Source organism: Podarcis erhardii (assembly GCF_964252035.2).
Source record: "Podarcis erhardii genome assembly, chromosome: 4".
NCBI classification, from domain to species: Eukaryota; Metazoa; Chordata; class Lepidosauria; order Squamata; family Lacertidae; genus Podarcis; species Podarcis erhardii.
The window spans coordinates 25,927,424-25,949,516 of record NC_138508.1 but is presented as its reverse complement, the minus strand read 5'-3'; the positions used below and the strand labels follow the sequence as shown (position 1 = coordinate 25,949,516).

Here is a 22,093-nt window from a genome sequence, read left to right as displayed (position 1 = left end):
AATGGAATACTCATTATGGTTGGCAGCTCCGTGTGTCTGAAGTTTCTTTGGTCTGACCCAGGGGTGCTGGCACATGTTTTAATGAGCAATGTAGTTTCATCCAAAGTTTCTGAAAATGAGTGATTTCTGCTTAGAATAATAGCAGCCAAGGCAATTATCTTTAAATAAAGAGCATTGATGTTTCGGCAGCACCATTTCCCCCTTTTCAGACCAATCCAGTGGGGTTTTTCTTTATCCCAAGAGTCTTTTGAAGGTAGTGTGTATATATCAAACCTTTGGGCAAAATTGTCTCCAGGCAACAAGTCCCTTAAATGGGCCTGGTCTGCTCAGGCTGGGGAAAGCGCATGTTAGAGCATTGTCAGCCCAATCAGTTTGCTATACCGTCCCCTCTTTTAATCCAGCATATATGTTTTTAAATCTACCGTTCCTCCAAGGAACTGAGGTAGCACACGTGGTCTCCTTTCTCACTGCCCATTTCAATCTCATGTGATAAACTCCCTTTCTGATAAGACCACTGGGAGCATACTTTTTATCTCTACAATCCCTGAGGTAGCTACATGTCTCCCAACCTCAACCTTGGCTTACATATGATCGTGATCATTTATTAGTTATATGCTGCCCATTTGACTGGGTTGCCTCAGCCACTATGGACCTGGTTAGATTATTGGGCTTACATGCTCCCTCTTCTCATCCCAGCCCCTTCAGATGGAACAATCCTTCTCAGTTTAAAGCCGATCATAATTTGCTCTTTCATCTGAACCAGCAAACAATGTTTAGCACTAAAAACCAGGATCAGAAACTAGGGGAAGTGTGGCTTGCTTCAAAAGGGTACAGTAAAGAAGCCGTGCAATACTGTATGCAATAAAATAAATAAGGGTAAGAGGGAAGGAAGTTTCCAAGCCTGGTGGTCTAGCCTTATATCTATACCAACTCTGGGTGAACTGGCTGCACTGAGTGTATTGAACTACTTGCAACTGATGGCACTGAGTAATGGAACTGAGATGCTTTGATTGTGGAAGAGAGATCACTCAACAGTAGTCTGAATAGTATACAGTTTGATTACACTGCTTAGTAAATATCACACTTGCTTCATGTCATTTCTGACACCTGTTATCTAATCCTCTTATCTAATTCTTGCTGACTCTAATAAGATTGCTACTGCTGAATTTGAGTCAACCCTGCATTTCTCTGGCACTGGGTTATTCTGTGCAAATGTTTCTGTTTGTGCACAAAAACAAAAATAAACATAGGGCGAACAATAAAATGTGTGTGTGCATGTGGCATATTGAGGAGAATTACACAGAATTTTTTTTTTATTGGGTATGGTTGTTCAAAAATTAGCTTAAGAAAAATGTCCCGAATTAATGTTTGGCTAATGCTTGTAATGTGAAATCTTTATATTTCAATGGAAAGGTTTTGAACATATTGCACTTTCCCAAGTAAAGCTATATTCCTAAACATGCTGACGTTAATGTAATTTCCACTTAAATCAATTGGACCGAACAACGTATGAATGGCCCTCTTGGATGAGACTAAAGGCATCCCTGCCCCTATAACTAAATACCTATAAGAAGCTCACTTAGCCCTCTTTAAAGCTCCCATTCGAGCGCTTCACAATCCCTTTTTGTTTTTACCACCCTGAATAGATAGAGTGAGCAACTTGGCCTTCCTGTTGCTCACTCCTAAGTGAATAAGTTACAAAGCACCAATCGGAAGACCCCATTTTTTACATTCTTCTGTGATCAGATCAGACCATATACCCGCAAGCAGTTTTTCTCCCTGTAAGTAAAAAATATTCCTTCTCTGATATGCTCAAATGATCTTCCCCCCATGCAACAGAATGTTAGCAAGGGTTAAATAGTATATCACCTGGGACAAGAAGAAAGTAGATCTCTAGCTTTTAACTAATACATAATGTCTTCTACAGAAAGTGGATACTTGCATATTTCCTGCGATTGCACCGTAAAAGGTAAAGAAAAGTCCTTAACTTTTTTTTTCTTGCTCTCCCTGTGCTTACAAGCACAATACTGCACGGAGGAATTTATAATTAGAAACATGACTCATAATAGCCAGAAACTGCAGTGATGTCTTCAGAGGAAATGACATTTCCATACCCTTCAGAGGTAGTTTCAATCTGCATTTCATGCCAATCTTCTGACATACTCGTTTTCTTTTTTATCCATCAGGAGCACAGATCTAATGTTAAGACATGGCCATTAACGAATCCAGAGGAGGAAACAGGGCATACTCGGGTGCAAACGTTTGGATCCCAGAAAATAAGAAAGTAACAGCTTCCACATTCTCACTTACTTTCAGCAAGAGATAAAGTTCACCTACTGTAAGAGAGAGAATGATGTGACGTTCCTTCAAGCTGTGGAACAAATCCATATAATGCTCCTAGCACAGCACCACTCTGCTTAATCTGTAGATGAATGCAAGAAAGCCAAGCCCTCTGAAGAGTTACTCACAGAGAATGATTTGAAGGAAGCTGAAGGAGGAGCGACAAGGGGAAACTACAGCGCAATTTTGGGTCGAAAGGCTTAAGAAATTAGTGAAATGTTCCACATGATCAGTCAGAGCTCTCTCTTTTTTGAGATGAGAGACTGATGTGCAGTCACAGAAGGAAAAAAGGAAACAGCTGCATCTATGTCTGCTTTGTATTCCTAGTGGGAAGATATCATGGCCACAGAAAGCATGAAGAACAATGACAGCCTCAGGTAAATAACTAATGTAAAACTTCCCGATAAAAGTAGACTTGTGAGCATTATCGGACCTTCCTCCTTGTTTTCCATGGGAAGAAAATGGGGCAGATGTGAACACACACACACACACACACACACACACACACGATTGGTTTGCACATAACGTCAAACTATGGTTTGGTACCATGGAAACAAACCCTGGGCCTGTGCTTCTGCACTGGCACTTTCCCCTTTTATCCCTCTTCCCGACCTTTTGCACTTTGCTTAGTTAGTTACTTCCTTGTTTGTTTGTGAGAAATTACAATTTCCCATTACACTCAAAACACCAAACTATGGTTTTGCACTTGCCCTGCAACCCGGGATTGTAAACCAGGGCAAATTCGTGGTTTGGGAGTATATGTGAGTGAGTAATGTATGAACCCTCTGCTCTCAAGGTACAGCTGCAATATGAGTAGGGCTGGGCAATATCTGATTTTCAACATTGTGATATATCATCATCTGAACATTGCAATATACTGATATATCACGATGTCTGAAAGAAGGAATTGAGTTATGTAGAGGCATTGGCTGGTATCACGGTTTTTCCTGCTCCCTGATTTTTGATGGTGCCTGCTCTTGTGATTCACTGTCTGCTGCATGAGGCAGGGAAGAGATGAGCCAGCAGAGATAACAGGGGCTGCAGGAATTGAGAGAAGCATTGGCTGGCTTCACGGTTTTTTGCACATTGTGATTTTTGCATAGCACACGCACACACATCATGATTCACGATATATTGCCAGGTCAAAAATTATGAACCAAGATCATGATATGGACTTCAAACTGGTTTCGGACAATATATTGATATATTGTGGAACCCTAAATAAGTGCTTCCAAACAGGCTGCTTCTTGGCTATTTGATTGTTACCCCATACTTTCCAGTGTGATTATACCATCAGTTTTCTAGCTGCAAAAATTCCAATGAGAAAAGTGACAAAAATGGCAAGGGAAAGTGTACCATTAGCTGTCAGTTTCATCTAACCTCTGTGTTGACATATCAGGATGAATGCTCAATAAACAACAGGTCTGGAAGCTCCCCTAGATTGGGTTAAGAGACATAGGAACATAGGAAGCTACCTGAGTCAGGCCAAGACTGGAAGTGGCTCCTCTGGGTTTCAGGTAGGAGATACTTCAAGCCCTACTTAGAGACACCTGGGACAGAATCTGGGCCTTCTGTATGCAAAGCAGATGCTCTACCACTGGGCTATGGCCCTTCCTGGTCATCTCCCTGCCCCCTTCCCAAATGCTAGGAACTGTAGTTTTGTGAGAACTTACAAGCTTCAACAGCACCTTCTCCAGACTACATTTCCCACAATTCTTTAAGGTTCTTGTGTAGCTTGCAAGTAATCAATCCTCAGCGAAATCACAGAATCATATAACTGTAGTGTTGGAAGGGACACTGAGGATCATCTAGTCCAACCCCCTGCAATGCAGGAATATGCAGCTGTCCCATACGGGGATCGAACCTGCAACCTTGGTGTTATCAGCATCATGCTCAAGCCAACTGAGCTATCCAGTGGGTTTTAGCTTCCATATCTTGATTACTGATCAGAATGTATGCCTCCCTAAAAAGACAAAGAATCAAATAAGGATGCAGAAAGGGTGAGGTATGGGGAAGTCCAAGAAAGAAGGTTCATGAAAATGAGGATATGAAATTATACTTGTTTGTATGTTTTTGTTTGTTGATGTTTGTTTGTTATTCTGTTTTAAAATTGGAAAATTAATAAAAAAAATTATTTTTTTAAAAAAAGACAAAGAATCTACATCACGATCCTAAACATTGCTCGGTTGCAGGGCAATGTTAACTAGTGTGAATGTCACATTTTTGACATATTGATGCATAGTTGGTATAACTGTTCTAAGGACTCACAGCTGAGCTATTAGTTCTAAGAATGCAGGGTTGACTCCATTAATAATTTCTCATTGGTTTCAACAGGTCTAATCATGAGGCAGTTCTAATCTTACTCTCTTGACAGCAAATTGTTTAAACAGGTTTTAATATGGTATTTTTATATTTATATAACCTGCTCTGGGACTATTATTATTATTATTATTATATCCTGCCCAAAGGATATGCCAAAGAAGCCCAAGGTGACAAACACACAAGTGATTAAGCAATTAAAGCATCTACAAACTGTTGCAATACAGATGCAGGCTGGGATAGATCTCAGTGATGAAGGGCAGGTAAGAAATCAAGTGATTGTTGGTGAAATATACTCAGAGTCACAAAGTGATTTCATGCTCTTTATTCAGCTCATAGTGGTGAGGAGGAATGAATGAAAGTCCCCTCAAAGTATCTGCTTTATATACATTATTTACACAATGGGCTGCACATGACTGGCTAATTCTGGAATTCTACTGTAAGCCAATCAGGTTGTGGATTCACTTATATCTGGAGCATGATTGGGTGGTTCTTGCCAACCAATCATACTGCTGCATTGTTCTAGGACCAATCAGACTGCTGCATTCTGAATCCTATTGTTCTAGGACCAGTCAGACTGCTGCAATTTGGATCCTATTGTTCTAGGACCAATCAGACTGCTGAAGTTTGGATCCTATTCAACTCAGTACATAACAGTTGGTATGGAGATTGCAGAACTACAGGCAACTCAAGCCTACCAGGGTTTCCTAGCTGGCCCCCACAATGGTTGTTTTGATAGTTTGTGTAATATGGGACACCGACTCTTCACAAAAGGGGTGCTTTCTTGTCAAATGTTTTCAAGTCAAATGGCCATTTTGGAAGAACTGCTTCGATTTCTACAAGATTCATTTCAGTCCCAATTGTGGTGCTCAAATTAGGCTCAAAATTAGGGTGGTACTGTGGGTTAAACCACAGAGCCTAGGACTTGCCGATCAGAAGGTCAACGGTTCAAATCCCCGTCACAGGGTGAGCTCCTGTTGCTCGGTCCCTGCTCCTGTCAACCTAGCAGTTCGAAAGCACATCAAAGTGCAAGTAGATAAATAGGTACCGCTCCGTCGGGAAGGTAAACGGCGTTTCCATGCACTGCTCTGGTTCGCCAGAAGCGGCTTAGTCCTGCTGGCCACATGACCTGGAAGCTGTACACCAGCTCCCTCGGCCAATAAAGCGAGATGAGCACCGCAACCCCAGAATCAGTCACGACTGGACCTAATGGCCAGGGGTCCCTTTACCTTTACTTGTTGCAGCCTAACAGAGATGGCCTTCCTTGACTTCACTCTAGGGTTGTGCTATTATTTCTCCCAATGCTTAGTACGTTTACACCAGCACTGCTGGTGTATTGTGAGCATTGCTCCTTGACCAGTATTGCTGCACAGCATTTTTTTTTAACTTAATCAAAAAGGCATGTGTATTGCCTATGCAAATATTTCAATTTGAGGTTGGCTATCAGAAAGAGGGCAATAAAAGAACCTGCAAACATTTCCATGCAACCACTTCTGTGATGACATTAATCCAATTTAAAACACCATTGATTTCAAGCCCCTGTCTCTAGGCTGTTTTGCTGTGATTGGCCCAATTCTACTGCACAATCCCCCCACTACCAGCAAGGATTTAATTGCCTTGCACAAGAGCTTAATACAGTATAAATATCGCCCCCCTATTCAGGGTCTTTAAGGATTCTCAAATTTGAGGAGACAGCTGAATGTTAATCCATGGTTTCTGTTTCACTCCAAATATTCAATTGTTTTCATACCACTGATGGGATGACACATTTCGTTTTCACATAACATGCATCAGAAATGATATCATTCCTGCTGCTGTTATTTTTGCATCATAAATAGCTCCATCCCTTTCACATTGCTGATCGCAGTAAACTTCCCCCCTGAATTTAATGCATGTAACGAAAATGGATAAATCAATATGTGGGTGGGGGGCAGTGGGGGGAAATAGCTGACCTTGGGTGAGCACAACCTTTGATAAGCATTAGCTAGCTCCTTAGTTTTATAAAAGATTGATATAACATTAAAGTGCTTGTTTTATCTTATTTAAATATTTAGTGGGGGACTACTTAACTAGTTTTATGGTTTTATTTGGAAGGCTTTCAATGATAAAAGATTTAGATCCATGTGCTGCTCACCCACCTTCTAAACTGACAACCAGAAAACAGGGTATACAGTGGTACCTTGTGTTAAGTACTTAATTCGTTCCAGAGGTCCGTTCTTAACCTTAAACTGTTCTTAACCTGAAGCACCACTTTAGCTAATGGGGCATCCTGCTGCCGCCGCGCCGCCGGAGCACGATTTCTGTTCTCATCCTGAAGCAAAGTTCTTAACCCGAGGTAATATTTCTGGGTTACCGGGGTCTGTAACCTGAAGCGTATGTAACCTGAAGTGTATGTAACCCAAGGTACCACTGTATCTGGAATTCAGAATGAATAGTAGAAATTGCAATACATAAAACAATGTGAATGTTTTGTTACTGTCACAAGGTCAGAGAAAGGATATGTATACCTTGGATGTTTTGTTCTTCTTGGGACCAAACTGCATATTGCACCGGATGTCTGTGGGCATATCTCCCAGCATTTTCTTTGTTAATAAAACAGAGGTGTAGTAGTCTGCCACTTTGAAAAGAACTGTTGTGCTTAACCTACTTTTCCTCCTCCTGGAGCAAAGAGTAGCAGGCAGGAGGGGGTGTTCATTCAGAAAATATGGCCTGGGGAAAAGGGTCAAACATCTCCCCCAGCACAGCTTCTCTGATCAAACTGACATGGTTGCCTGTCATTTAAAAACAACAACAAATAGTCTAATTGAGGATCTCCCCCATAGCATGGTTTGGTCCTTGGTCACAGACTGAAATAGAAGCTGGCCACAGAGGTTGGAATTCATGGAACACAGATGTTGGAGCAAGGGGGAGGAATTTGGATCTGTGGAAAGATCTTTTCTCCCAGCCGATGGAAGGCCCTCCTCCTGCTTCAGGCCCACATACTGTTTTCTAAATCTTCAGAGGTTCAGTCCTGGAATTGATGCATTGCATTTTTGTGATTCAACAGATCTATTGATAGTTCTATTAGATCACAGGCATGTCCATGACACCCGTCCGTGAAGAATCTGCACAGGGGTAGTAAGTTTTGGCAGCTGTGAAAATGCTAGCTGCAATAATAAATTAATAGCCACTGTGAGATAGTAAACAAGATATTGGCTCAAGCCCCAAGACAACATTAAAAAAACAACAACCCACACAAATTAATACCTGACTAGGGAAACCATAAATTCTTATACTAATCCCACGTCAAACATGTAAAAGCGTTTCAGTTCTGAATGAGACTTCAGCTGTCATTTTTGCACTTGGGTTTGATTTCAGTGTCAATTTATTTATATATCACATTTTCCACAAATACATCTGTGCTAAAAGCAGTTCACATTAAAAAACAAAAAAATAGTCTGGTACAGTATAAGAATGCAATGTAATAAAAAGTATACTGTCACAACAAAAGAATGATCAACAATAAAGAGTTTATTAACTTACATCAAATTTTAAGTAAGCATAAAGTCAAATAAAAATATCTAGTTGCTTCACATACAAGAGTAGCCCCAAAACTGATGACATTGGCTCTTTCAAGAAAGCTGATTTCAAAAGCTGTTGAAAGACCCGCCCCTCCCCCAAACTGTAGGTACTGTAGCTCAGTGGTAGAGCACATAAGTTGCATGCAGGCAGTTTCAAAGTTCAGTGCTCAGGCAGCACCTCCAGTTAAATGACTTAGCAGGTAATGTGAGAAACCTGTGTCTGAGAGCCTGGAGAGTTGTTGCCAGTCAGAGCAGCTTAGGTGGAGAACCTCCTATGCAAAGGAAAAGTCTTCTATTAATACTTCACATTCGGAAGACCTTCATGCCACTTGATCTCAGAGACAAAACCATGAGGGTGTTTTATAAATTAAGCATTCTAATGTAAGCTGTTGTTGAGATATATTATATTTACCCAGAACAAAATGCAAGCCAATCTGTTAACCTCTAAAATTGTTTTGGGAGGTAGTGCAGTAGTTGTTTTGATGTTTTTCATAATTTTGTTTGTATTCTAGTAGCTCGTTGCTGTGTGTGCTTAAGTGTAGGCTATTTTCTGCAACTTGACATTTTATTGTGGTATGACAATTGCTTTGTAAGAGTTACACTGGTAAACAAGCTTCAACTACAAGTCTAAATAAATAAATTTATAGTGTCCTGTGAATGTAGTAGAAATGAAGGGCACCAGATTTCATCTGCCTTCCCTGGAATCTAGGGCAGAGATGAGGAACCTGTGGTCCTCTCTGTATGTTATTGGACTCCAAATGCTGTCAGCCCCAGCCAGCATGGCCAATGGTCAGCAATGATGAGAGTGTAGTCTGACACATATACAATCATACCTCTGGTTGCGAATGTGATCTGTGCAGGAGGCACGTTCGCAACCCGCAGTGTTCGCAGTCTGAAGCGCTGCATCTGTGCACGCGCGTGATGCGTTTGGCGCTTCTGCGCATGGCGCCATTTTGTGGTTCTGCGCATGCGTGAGTGCCAAAACCTGGAAGTAACCCGTTCTGGTACTTCTGGGTTCGGCATGTTCCACAACCCAAAAATGCGCAACCTGCAGCGTTCGTAACCCGAGGTGTGATTCTAATGCTTTAGCTGGGATTCCTGTATTGCAGGGGGTTGGACTAGATGACCCCTGGGATCCTTTCCAACTCTACAATTCTATGATTCTATGATCTGGAGGCCAAAGGGTCTCCATGAACCCTCCCCCCCAGATTTCTGATCCAAATTGTGGATAACCAAATCCTGTCTTCTCCAGGGCAATTCTATTTTTCAAACAATGTTCTGAGGAGTAGAAGTTTATATTGCTGACCTACATATGCCGGGTAGGGTTGACATGCTATGTGAGTTGAGCATGCATCTAGGGACTGCCAAGATTGCTTGCAGTGACAGCAAATGCTCTGAGTGATTATTTATTTAAAGTATTTTTACCATGCTCTTCAGCTGAAAATGCTCCCAGAGTGGCTTACATGAGGTCAATAACAAATACAGCAGCCCCACAAACAAGACATACAGTGGTACCTCGGGTTACATACGCTTCAGGTTACAGACTGTGCTAACCCAGAAATAGTACCTTGGGTTAAGAACTTTGCTTCAGGATGAGAACAGAAATTGTGCTCCGGTGGCGAGGCGGCAGCAGGAGGCCCCATTAGCTAAAGTGGTGCTTGAGGTAAAGAACAATTTCAGGTTAAGAACGGACCTCCGGAATGAATTAAGTACTTAACCCGAGGTACCACTGTATGTCTTGTTTGTGGGGCTGCTGTATTTGTTATTGACTGCAAGAGCATGGGAAGGCTAGAAACTGCCTTACACTGTGTTAAACCACTGGCCCATGCAGCTCAGTACTGTCTCCACTGGCTTCCAGTGGCTTTCCAGAGTTCGAATTTGGGGCTTTGAGCATGCCAGGAAGATGCTCTCTACTGAGCTATGGTCCTTCCCCTCTCCTGCTACCAATGGCTATTGGCGTTTGGTGCCTCTGAATCTAGAGGATGCATGCAGCCACTTCTATCACATATTGACCAGCCTGTAGGTACTTTGTGATTCAAATAGTAACTTAAATCATCATGAAAGTCTTCTGCTGCTATGAGTATGAAATTTAAAAATAGTGGCATTAAAAGCCATTAGAGAACCTGGTTTAGATATAAATGACTGAAATGTATGCACTGTTTATTGTAGTACAAAAAAGTTCCATAATAGCAGGACATTGTTTCACATTTAAATGTGGTTGCTGAGTCATTGGCATTTTCCTGCCAGCACTGCAGAAGCAGCTGCAGTTGTAGGTCTCTTACTGCAGTAGATGTTTTGTTGCATTAGTAACCCCCAATTTATTTCCTAATGCTCACATTTATTCAGCCCCCGGATCTTTCCAATATGTTTATTTGCAGACATGTCCAGTAATACTTAAGATACAGTTGCAGATTATTGCAGTACATGATTGATCTAAATAAGTACAAACCCCCTAGTCATTAAGAATTTGCTAACGCCAACAAAAGGTCATTGGGCTCTTGGTTTTATGATAAAGCCCACAAAATTGCAGAGGACTCCACTTCCACAGTTCTGGGTCGTGATTCAAGCTAGTGATTCAAGATGTTTAATTTCCACAACAGTGGCCAGCACACTTTAGGTCTTAAAGGAGCAGGTCATTAAATGAATATCTATAAATTAGGGTACCTTTGCATTTGAAATAGTTATTGGAGGGGTGGGAGAATTCTTTCATTCATCCCTGTTGCATTTATGTATATTACTTCAGTCCTGGGTATGTGTACTTCTTGTACTTAGCATTTTCTCAACAGCAAGAACACACATACTTTGTTTCCTATTCTGTTCTTTATAAACTCTTCTAAGTACTCCAAAATGTCTGAATACAAGCAATAATTCCTATGATGGGCTATCAAGTATCTTACTTTTGAACTAAAATATTGATCTGTTTACAAGTTTTCCGAATTGCTGAGACTTTAAATAGTTGCCAGCAAGAGGGATCTATGGCTGGCTCTTCTGGACCTACTCTGTTAACACTGCAAAATAATGCAACAGGGAGAAAAATCTTTGTATCCACCACTTGAAGGGCATGCGTGGTACTCCGGCATTGTGTAAAGAAAATCTGAGCTGTCAGCTCTAAAATCTGCCAGATAGGGAGGCGGGAACAGAAGCCCCCATCAGTTCAAGTACTCCCTTTCCCCCACCTATCCTCTCAATTCCATCTCAACCTTATTAGAGCTAATAGGTGAGAGGAGAAAGGGGGATTAACAAGACACTGTGCACATGATTCCTCCTTTAATCAAGGACTTTGCACAGAAAATCATGGCATTCTTAGTATGGCACAGGAAATCAGTGGGTGTGCTAAGAAAAGAACCTGTGGTTACTTACTCATTTTCCTATGATTGAGTAGGTTGGTAGTTGGAGAGATTTGCTGTTCTTTGCTCAACATGGATCCAAGTGTGGAATGCTGTCCATTACAAACATGATACTAAACATATAAAATGCAGTGTAGAGGTGATTGATCTATTCAGCAGTTTGTTTTATTTTTGTAACCTATTTTTTATTAATTTGCATCTTTAAACTGTTTAACATTGTTGCATTGAGTTATCTTTGTTTACATTAGAGCATATGACATGCAACAATTGCATAAAACAAAAACCAAAAAGCACTTGGAATAACGTTTCTGAATACTTTAACAAAGTTGTGGCAGTTGTGCTGAAGTGTACACAGGTGGTAAGCACTTTGCACGTGTCCTGTTGACATGACTGCCGATTCATGGCTCCTTTTGAACCCAGAAGAGAGGAGAACGGAAGCGGAATGATGGTTGCCGCCTGTATACCAAAAATATTACAGATATTATGTATAGTAAGGTGTATTGCTTAGGTGACCATAAGTAAAAGGTATTTTGGATAAGGTTTCCTTAAGTTGTGGGGGAGTATGGAAGAATGTTACTTTTGATTTTTGAAAATTTACCTTAAGTCCAGAGACATTAGAAAGGGTCTCCAATTCTATACTCAATAACCTTTCAGCATTAACTGGGTCTGATGTGCATAAAACAGTATCATCAGTATAGTATCCCAGAATGTATTTCCTTGCATTGTACTCAGCAGTTTTCTTAGTCCATTTTACACCCTTATAAAGACTGTCTATTAATTGATCTGACTGATAACCACTTTATAAAGCTTTCTATAAAGCATGAGCTTTACAACTGCTTTTATTCAAGATAACACTCAGATGCTTGGTCACTTGTGTTCATGTTAAATCCCATGGCAATTCATATGAATTAGTTTCTTTGTTCCATTCAGTGACTTGGACAAATTCCAGCTCAGGAAATCACATTCTACTTACTTTAATTCCCTTGGGGTTTCACTTAGATTTTTTTAAAAATAGGCTTAAACTATTATTTGTGAGAAGGTAAAAACATCCGCAACTTGTTTTTAATATTACAATCTATTTTTTGGGGTGAGGATACACTAGAAAGATTGGCCATTGAAATTAAGGTACTCTTTCTTAGGTGAGAAAGGGAATGTTAGTATATATAAAAAAAGTGTTTTTAAGTTTGCAAACATAGAAATGATGTATCAGTATTTCAAATTTTAAATGTCTTTTTGAAAGACCTAATTGTATTTTCAAAATAAGATCCTGTATTTTGGATTAAGAATGCCTAACATTTTTCAAAAGCATGATTGAAAGGATTATGTATTTCTTTTGCAGTTATATGAATGGAATAAAATTGTGCATGCTTGCTCAGAAAGAGTGGTTTTAAGTATGGAATCAAGTGGTGGGAATTAATTAATGTGATGTGAACTTTGGCATGATATGCTGCAGTCAAGGGCCTGACCAAGGATGTGATTTTTGAAGAGAGTGAAAATTAATGTACTGTACGTACCATTTGCTCCAGTAAGGATCAGTGCCCCTACCCTTTGACATGTTTTTAGTTTCAAAAGTGGTATTGACAGTTCATAATTCATGATAATGTGTTTCTATAAGGGGGTGTATGCACAAGAGTGCAAAAAAGCACATTAAAGTTAACTTAAAATGGCTCATAAAGTATGTACGAAGATATTGCTGCCCCTTGTCTGAATTGTTTCAGAATTGTGCTCTTTCTAGGGCAGCACTTGCTAAGGATGCAGGTTGATACTGGGGCTTACTCACGAACATAGGAAGCTGCCTTTGAGCCCTCATACCGAGTCAAAAGACTGGGCCATTTAGCTTAGTATTGTCCACACTGACAGGCAGCACCTCTCTAGGATTTAAGACTATCCCAGCCCTATTTGGAGATGGCCAGGATTGAACCTGGGCTCTTCTGCACTCAAACAGATGCTCTGCCCCTGAGTTATGGCCCTTTCTCATATTTACTTCTGAGTAAACGTGCTCAAGGTTTTGAAACTTGCACACTACTCCCACCACCAAATTATATCTGCAAAGATGTCTAGATACTGAACTGAAAAAGAAATGCTGTCCTTTTGTCAGTGGTAGTCCTGGGGAGAATTGCTAGCAGGGCAATTTCCATGTACACCCTCATGAAAAGCAGGCTTTAAAAAAAATGTTCCTGCTGCAATTAGCGAGCTCCCTGTGGCGACTGGAGCATTTGTCTGTCAGAGCAGAGGCGGAAGCCACTTTCTGAGAAGTGGGGTGCCTGCAGTAAGGAGGGTTCTGGAAGGGTAGAGCATCACCTTTGCATCCAGGTCTCTGGCTCAACCCTCGCTCGGCATCTCCCTAGTGGGGTCGGGAGAGACCCCCTGCCTCAAAACGCTGGAGTGCTACTGCCAGCCAGGGTCGACAACACGGGGCTACACGGACCAAAGGCCTGTGCTCTGTATGCGGCAGCTCCCTACGTTCCTAGCAGCGTCTGCGCGCGCATTTCCCGCCTTTGTTCAGGGGGGACGAGCGCGGCAGAAGAGGGCGTGGGTCCTCTGCGCACGCCGCGCCGCAAGGGCGAGCGCTTCGTGAGGAGATTTCTCGCCACGATTACTATTGTTTTGAACGAAGCGTCTGCGGCTCAGTCTGCGGGGACGGGGCTCGCGCTCTCATCCTGCGTCTGCCGGCCCTCCCCGCCCCTTCCTTCCACGCCGGCTTGCCACTCGACCCTCCTCAGCAGCAGCACCCGCCAGCTTTTCCCTCCTCCCTTCCTTCGTCCCTCCCCTGCGGCGGAGAGTCGCCTCGCGCCTCCCTCCGCCGACGGTTGCTGCCCGTCCTCCTCAGGGCAAGTCCCCTCCCCTTCCCCATGTGCGGAACCGGCGTCGCCAGGAGGAGGAGGAGGCGGGCTGAGAGAGAGAGGCCTGGCAGGCGTCGCGGCTAACGGTCTTTTTCTAATCTGGCGGGCGCGAGCGGCGCCGCTTCGAGCTGCCTGTCACGGACGGAGCGGGCCTGGCTGGCGCGGAGGAGGAGGAGGAGGCGGCCGGGCGGCGGGGCATGTGAGTGAGGCCGGGCGGCGCGCGGGAGAAAGGAGTGGGTCGGGGGTCGGCTGGCTCCTCTCCGCCCCCTCGAGGCTCTCCCTGACCCTCTTTTTGCTCAGGAAGGAGCGGGAGCTAGGATTGGGCTACACGTGTCGTGCAAGGGGGGCGGGAAGCACACACCACACACCCGGGTCCCGCGTGGTGCCTTCCAGTCTTGCAGCTTGGTTTGTGTCATGAGCTTTCACGGGCCGCAGACGCGATGGATACTGAATGTCGATCGTGTGCCTGCCTGCCTGCCTGCCTGCCTTTCTGCCTTGTTTATCCCGTGCAGAGGTGTGAGCATCCACACACACCTTACAACCCTCACTTTCCGTGTCTGCTTAGTGCAGCTGACGTTATTGGCAGTGGACCAAGAATGCTTCTGCTGCTATAAGTGTGTCAAACTTCTAGCCTGACACAGGACTTGCTGAGTATCCCATTCTTGGTTGGGCAGCAGGGCAGGTTCCCCCCGCACTGGGTGCTGAGCATAAGGGGCATCACAACTATAACGTAGTGAATACAGTGGTACATCGGGTTAAGTACTTAATTCGTTCCGGAGGTCCGTTCTTAACCTGAAACTGTTCTTAACCTGAAGCACCACTTTAGCTAATGGGGCCTCCTGCTGCTGCTGCCGTGCCGCCAGACCACGATTTCTGTTTTCATCCTGAAGTAAAGTTCTTAACCCGAGGTACTATTTCTGGGTTAGCGGAGTTTGTAACCTGAAGCATCTGTAACCTGAAGCGTATGTAACCCGAGGTACTACTGTAGAGCAGAATGGAAGGTGAGAAGTAGGGTGGTGCCAGATTTTGGCCTCGCACAAGGCACTGCTGAAATTTGAAAGACCAGATTTTGCCCCTGGTGTATTGTGGTAGTGTAAGGGCCAGTTAAAGTAATTCTTAAGAAGGAAACTTAAAGAAGATAGCTATCATAATTACGGTATATAGGTTTTCATCAACTGACTTTTACTTAGTCTCATTAAAATTAATACACCTAAGTTAATCATGGCCATTAATTTCTACTTTACTCATAGCAAAAGTTAGTTGAAGGCAAGCCGTAACATATAACCATGATGTACCACTGTTAGAATACAGCCTTTGTGCTCTGTTTCAAAAAGGTTTTTATAAAACTGAAGAAGGTACAAAAAAGGTAAAGTGATCAAGGGTTATGGCATCTTTTCTGCAAAGAAAAACAAACACTTTTGGTGCTTTGGTAAACAGCTATGGTGTTCAGTGGCTGTAGGCTTCTGAACATTCATAATTTAAGGAGCAGAATTTGTAACCCCTTTCTGATAATATTAGAGCCATTCAGTGAAATTGATTGAAAATAGGTTTATGACAGGTAGAAAGAGATACTTATTCACACAGCGCATAGAGTACTTTAATTACTACAACATGTGATGAGGGCCGCTACCTTGGATGGTTTTAGTAGTTCATAGGTGATACACCTATGAACATAAGAGGTTCTAATAAGAAAGGATGTCTAGCTCTGCTTGGCTTTGTATTGCTGTTTCCTTTCTCCATTCATTTAAATAAGATGCCCTTTCCTTTATTTTTGGTGTAGGACAGCAACAGTGACTGTGCTTCATGACTATGTGGGCTGCAGGACGTTTGAGGTGCCTTCTTCAGTGTCTGTGGCATCCATAAAAGAGTTAATTTATCCAGAGACGGGTTTTCCTGTAGCTGAGCAGTGTCTCTACCACAAGGGAAGAGAGGTAAGCTTCCTTAGTCTTCTGGAAAGCTTCCAGATATTGAAGTAGTCTTGAAATTGTTACTTTCCTTCTGAGAAATACAGGAAAGCATTAATTGACAGATTAGCTAAATTATTAATTGTTGTATTAGTAAGGAGTATATTTTAATTATGGTTGATACTGATTTCAACATATACCGTAATCCGCTAAAAACTTGAGCCCAGCCTTCCTCCTTGTGTTTCATATTAATATATCATATTGGCTAGGAACATAGGAAAAGCTGTTTTGTACTGAATCAGACCACTGGTCCATGTTGCTCAATATTGTCCACACTGACTAGCAGCAACGCCCCAGAGTTTCAGATAGGGGACATTCCCAGCCCTACTTGGACAAGCTGAGAATTAAACCTAGAAACATTTGCATACATAGGAGATGCTGTGCCATTGAGCTACGAACCTTCCTCACATAGTCTTAAGAGACCTGGACATCAAGTCATTTGTTAGGGTAGTTTGTGATGTGCTGGTGGGTCTGGTCTTGTGTTCTTCCAGTGCAATAAGTAGGTCTTTACAATGAGCAGGGAAATGAGTGGGTGGTGTCCAGTGATGCTGCTTCATGCGTGCAGTAGATTTCTGTGTGCCTAATGGAACTGATCTCCTGTGCAGCCCTCTGCGCACCCTCAAAATCTGCTCCAGAAGGTTGGGGTATCTTCTGGAGCAGACTTGGGTGTGGGTGGGCATGGGGAGAGAAGAGGAAGAAGATGTCTTCTTGTGTGAGTGTAATGCTGCTTGCGTAGTGTTAGATATAGCCAGGTATCTCCAGAAAACTTGTGATGGCTGGGGGAGAGTTATTCAAATCTTAAGGTGTATTGATTGAGGGCCCAGATTTTTAGAACTGATGCTTTGGAGCTGGTGCTTCATATTTCAAGACAGCATGTCTTTGAATTTTTTTAAAAGTGTAGATGATGTTTACATAATGAGGATCTGCTCTGATTCAAATTATATGCAACTGTATTTCATATAAATAGATACAATTATATATTTTATTGACGCAACTTACACTGATGAAGAAGAAAGCTTTTCTTTTTCTATGTAATATGTGGGAAGATAGCCCCATAGGCCAAATTAGGACCCTTACTGGGCCCAATTTGATCCAGAGGCCAGAAATTCCCCATGCCTGATAAATATATCCTGATAAATATTTATGGCAGCACATGTGGTCATTTGTTGACTGGTTGTCTTCACAGGTTGAAGCAGTTTATATACTTTTGATACATTGCATACTCAAGAATGCACAACATTAAAAAAAACCTTTCCCTTTCAGTTATCAGACTGTGTTGAGGTTGGGGACCTTCAGACTTCTCAGAATCATGTATTTCTAAATCTTTTGTCAAAGGGCCTAAAAGGAGGAGGTATAGTAAATTACAATAAATCTTCCCTTTACCCTTGCATCTCTCATTTCTCCTCTTTTTTTTTTACTATTTTTCATCTCTGCATATATTCATTTTTAAAACAAATTACAAAAACAGATTTCTATCTAAAGGAAAAAAATGCAGTGTACATTCCTGTATGAGTCAATTTATCTTATAGTGCGAATGATTTAAGACATACTTTTTTCCCCAAATATTTTCAGCAATTTTATCCTTTTCATCAGTTTATAGTGTTACATTCCTAGCCTGTAATGTATGAATTAACAATCTGCAATACAAACCTGAAACTAATAATTGCAATAGTGTTCTGAAGAGTAACAATTATGTGTCTTTTCTCCCTAAAACAAGTACATGACATTTTGCTTCTTCTGCGTTACTAGGTCGTTTTGGACAAACAACTCCACCGCTTGTTGATTTCCTTAAAGATATTTTAAGAAGATATCCAGAAGGAGGACAGATTCTTAAGGTACAGTGTAACAACATATTTTAAAATAAGGAATTCAAGGAAATTAAAGTAAGGAAAATATTTTAAAGTAAGAAAAACAATACCTTGCTATAAATATGTTAACGAACAGTGCTTTGCACATTTTTAAATATGGAACTGGGGTACTGAATAACATTATTGGTTCTGTTTTTCCTCCTGGTTTAATGACAGAAGGAAATTAGAAACTTCCGTTTGTTATTTTACAGTACACCATGATTCAGCTGTTCATGGGAAACTATGGTTTGTCCAAACCATGGGGTTAGTTTTGTGTATGTGTGCCAACCAAGATATTAGACCATGATTTATTGACAGAAGCTGGAGCTTGTAATGTCTTCCCCTCTTAAGTGAAGAACAGGGTAAGAAGAGTGGGATACTTGGAAGCCTGAGGCTTGCTTTTGCTTAGGTTCTTATTGAAAAACCATTGCTTTTTGTTGTATTTGAACTGTGCTTATAGTTTTGTTGACAAATTTTATATTTGTATATACAGTGGTACCTCGGGTTACAGACGCTTCAGGTTACAGACTCTGCTAACCCAGAAATAGTACCTCAGGTTAAGAACTTTGCTTCAGGATGAGAATGGAAATCATGCAGCAGCAGCAGCGGGAGACCCCATTAGCTAAAGTGGTACCTCAGGTTAAGAACAGTTTCAGGTTAAGAACGGACCTCTGGAACAAATTAAGTTCTTAACCCGAGGTACCACTGTATATGGTAGTTTATGGAGGTGTCACTATATAGGTTCCACATGATAAGAATCTCAGAATTTGAAATGCTGTTAATTTACACAAAAAATATTTGTTAACTATATATTGCCCTTAAGTATGCTTGACCAGCATGGGAATAATGCTTTTAACAAAAAGTAATTGAAACATTTGGAACTTGAATGAGATATTAACGCCACCGTCTTCTGCTATGTTGTATCTTAGTCTATATTGCATCTAATCACTCCATCGCAAGCAGAGGTGAATACAGTAGTCAAGTAGAATATCTGCTGATGTTGTTTAATCCCATTTGTTAATTATTGCATGTTATTACATAGCTCTCGATATATGTTTTGTTTTCAGGAATTGATTCAAAATGCAGAAGATGCTGGTGCCACAGAAGTTAAGTTTCTATATGATGAGACTCAGTATGGGACAGAGTCTCTGTGGTCTAAAGACATGGCACAATATCAGGGTAAGTTATCTTTTCCATATCTAATTTTCTTCCTGAATTATAACTCTAAAACATTGCAGCTAGGCTTACATTTAACATTTGGCTTTCAAAAAGAGTTATCTGGTTAGTAATCCAGTTGTATCAGTTTGTGGCTCAAGATAATTGACTCTAGGCTTAAACTACCATTTAATCGATCTGTGCTGTTGCTAGTTAGGTTTATCATGAAAATGAGTTAGAAACAAGTGTTTGGATCTTTAAAATATGTAAGACTAATCCAAAATTATAGAATCAGTTGGGGTTAAAGTCAGTATCCGTTTGTATTAATATTTGTTATAGTACTCAGTAATTTAATTCTAAATATCTAAATATATATGCTGTTTTCAAATGAGCCTATATTTTTACATTTGCCATGTCTCTCTCTCTCCCCCCTTTTAGGTCCTGCACTTTATGTATTCAACAATGCAGTTTTTACCCCTGAGGATTGGCATGGAATTCAGGAGATAGCAAGAAGCAGAAAGAAAGATGATCCTCTTAAAGTTGGAAGATTTGGAATTGGTTTTAATTCAGTTTATCACATTACAGGTAGTTACAATGCATTTTTTATGCTGCAGCATTAATGTTGCATGGGGGGGGGGTTGAACACCACCTGTGCATTCACTTAAGGCTTGCTCCAAGTTTAAAATTTGTTTATTCTAAGTATGAGCTTGTATAAAGGGAAGAAAAGTCTGCCAAAAGTAGTTTCCTTTTAAACATTTATTGTGTGCTTTGTAGAATTTTTGTCTCCTGAGCATTGGAGGAAGACTGGGGGTTCTGTGGTGTTTAATTTTCCTGTTTTTAGGAGTGGTTTTTTCTTTTCCTACTTAATGTATGTGTTAGATTGTATATGTAATAACTGAAGGGATTTTAAGGCTTTTGTTGTTGTTGTAGACTTGTAAACAAGCTGTTCATATTTTTTTGCTTCTATTTTGTAGATGTTCCTAGTATATTCAGTGGTGACCAAATTGGAATGCTGGACCCTCATCAGACACTTTTTGGACCCCATGAATCAGGTCAATGTTGGAATCTAAAGGATGACATCAAAGAAATTAATGAGCTGACAGACCAGTTTAAGCCTTTTGTTGGTGTGTTTGGAAGCACTAAGGAAACCTTCAATACTGGTCATTTCCCTGGTACATTCTTTCGTTTCCCTCTTCGCCAGCAGCCTTCCCAGTTAAGTAGCAATCTGTACAACAAGGAAAAGGTTCTTGAATTATTTGAATCCTTCAGAGCGGATGCAGATACAGTACTCCTCTTCCTTAAAAGTGTGCAAGATGTCTCATTACATGTTAGGGAAGCTGATGGGACCGAGCGACTAATTTTTAGAGTCACTGCCAGTGAGAATAAAGCTCTGAAGCATGAAAGACCCAACTCTATCAAGATTCTGGGAAATGCAATAAGCCAATATTGTAAAGGTGTTCCGAGTAATAGTATAACATGTGTGACATACCACATAAACATAGTTTTAGAAGATGAGTGTGTTAAAGATGCACAGAAGACATCGTGGTTGGTATGTAACAGTGTTGGAGGACGAGGAATATGCAATGAATTGGACTCTTTGGCGGATGACTTGAAGTATATTCCGACTATTGGTATAGCAATGTCTTTATCAAGTGATGGAGAGGGAAAAGGAGCTGCAGTGCAGTTTTCAGGAAGAGCATTTTGTTTTCTTCCATTACCTCCTGGCGAGGAAAGTAAGACAGGACTTCCAGTTCACGTGAGTGGGTTTTTTGGCCTTACAGATAACAGAAGAAGTATCAAATGGCGAGAGCTGGATCAATGGCGAGATCCAGCAGCCCTGTGGAATGAGCTGCTTGTGGCCAATGTGGTCCCCAAAGCCTATGCAACCCTCGTATTGGAAGCAATTAAACGAATGGAAACAGAAAAGAATTCAGATTTCCCACTGTCAGCTGAGAGAATTTATAGATTATGGCCACAAAAAAACAAAACAAAAGTTCACTGGCAGCCAATTATAGAACCTCTTTTGAATGAATTGTTCCAGAATGAAGTTATTTACTCCATCACTGATAACTGGATAAAGGTTGAGGAGGTATATTTTTCAGAAATGGATGAGAGTTTGGAATACACCCAAGCTGTGCTAAACTACCTCCAGGGCTCGGGGAAAGAGGTTGCTAAGGTACCAGACAATATTGCTAATGCAGTTGACCTGATTGTTTCTAGTACAAAACCTGTGAAAAAAGTGACTCCTGGTACAGTGCGGCAAGTATTAAGGCAATCTGGACACAAGGGACCAGCTGATGAAAAGCTTCATGTCTTAGATTTTGTGCTTAGTGATGGAAACTACAGTGAGCTTATTGGACTGGAGCTTTTACCATTACAAAATGGGAATTTTATTTCATTCTCTTCATCGACATCAGATCAGGATGCAATTTACATAACTTCAGAAAGTTTCCCAAGGTATAACATGCGTTTTATAGCATATTTTATAATGGTGTAAGTTTTTTATTTAAATGTTACTCTGTATAGTTCACAGAGTATAACATATACAGTTCTGTACAATGGAGTCACAGAACTGTGCATGTCTTCCTTTTGTGAGTTGGGAATGGAGGCTGTGGTTTGGCATTTGGCCACATACTCAGATGCAGCACATCTTTATGACCATATTCCCATGCATGCTTAGTAAGCATCTTGTAATGTACTTGCCTACCCACTAGACAA

General features: G+C 41.2%; 1 protein-coding gene across 4 annotated transcripts in view; it reads left to right on the top strand.

Moving 5' to 3' along the window:
• The first annotated feature begins 2,601 nt into the window (after nt 1-2,601).
• The window catches only part of SACS (sacsin molecular chaperone), a 39,544-nt gene continuing 20,052 nt past the window's right edge, over nt 2,602-22,093 (top strand). For 3 of the 4 annotated variants that reach the window (XM_081859970.1, XM_081859969.1, XM_081859972.1), the window contains exons 1-7: nt 2,602-2,717; nt 16,190-16,340; nt 17,637-17,724; nt 18,123-18,208; nt 19,288-19,399; nt 19,814-19,960; nt 20,350-21,832. In XM_081859970.1, coding sequence (XP_081716096.1) covers nt 2,680-2,717; nt 16,190-16,340; nt 17,637-17,724; nt 18,123-18,208; nt 19,288-19,399; nt 19,814-19,960; nt 20,350-21,832 — 2,105 coding nt within the window. In that variant the 5' untranslated portion in view covers nt 2,602-2,679. Of the gene's footprint in view, nt 2,718-14,112; nt 14,609-16,189; nt 16,341-17,636; nt 17,725-18,122; nt 18,209-19,287; nt 19,400-19,813; nt 19,961-20,349; nt 21,833-22,093 lie in introns of those variants that run through there. The other variant, XM_081859971.1, reaches the window with a different exon arrangement.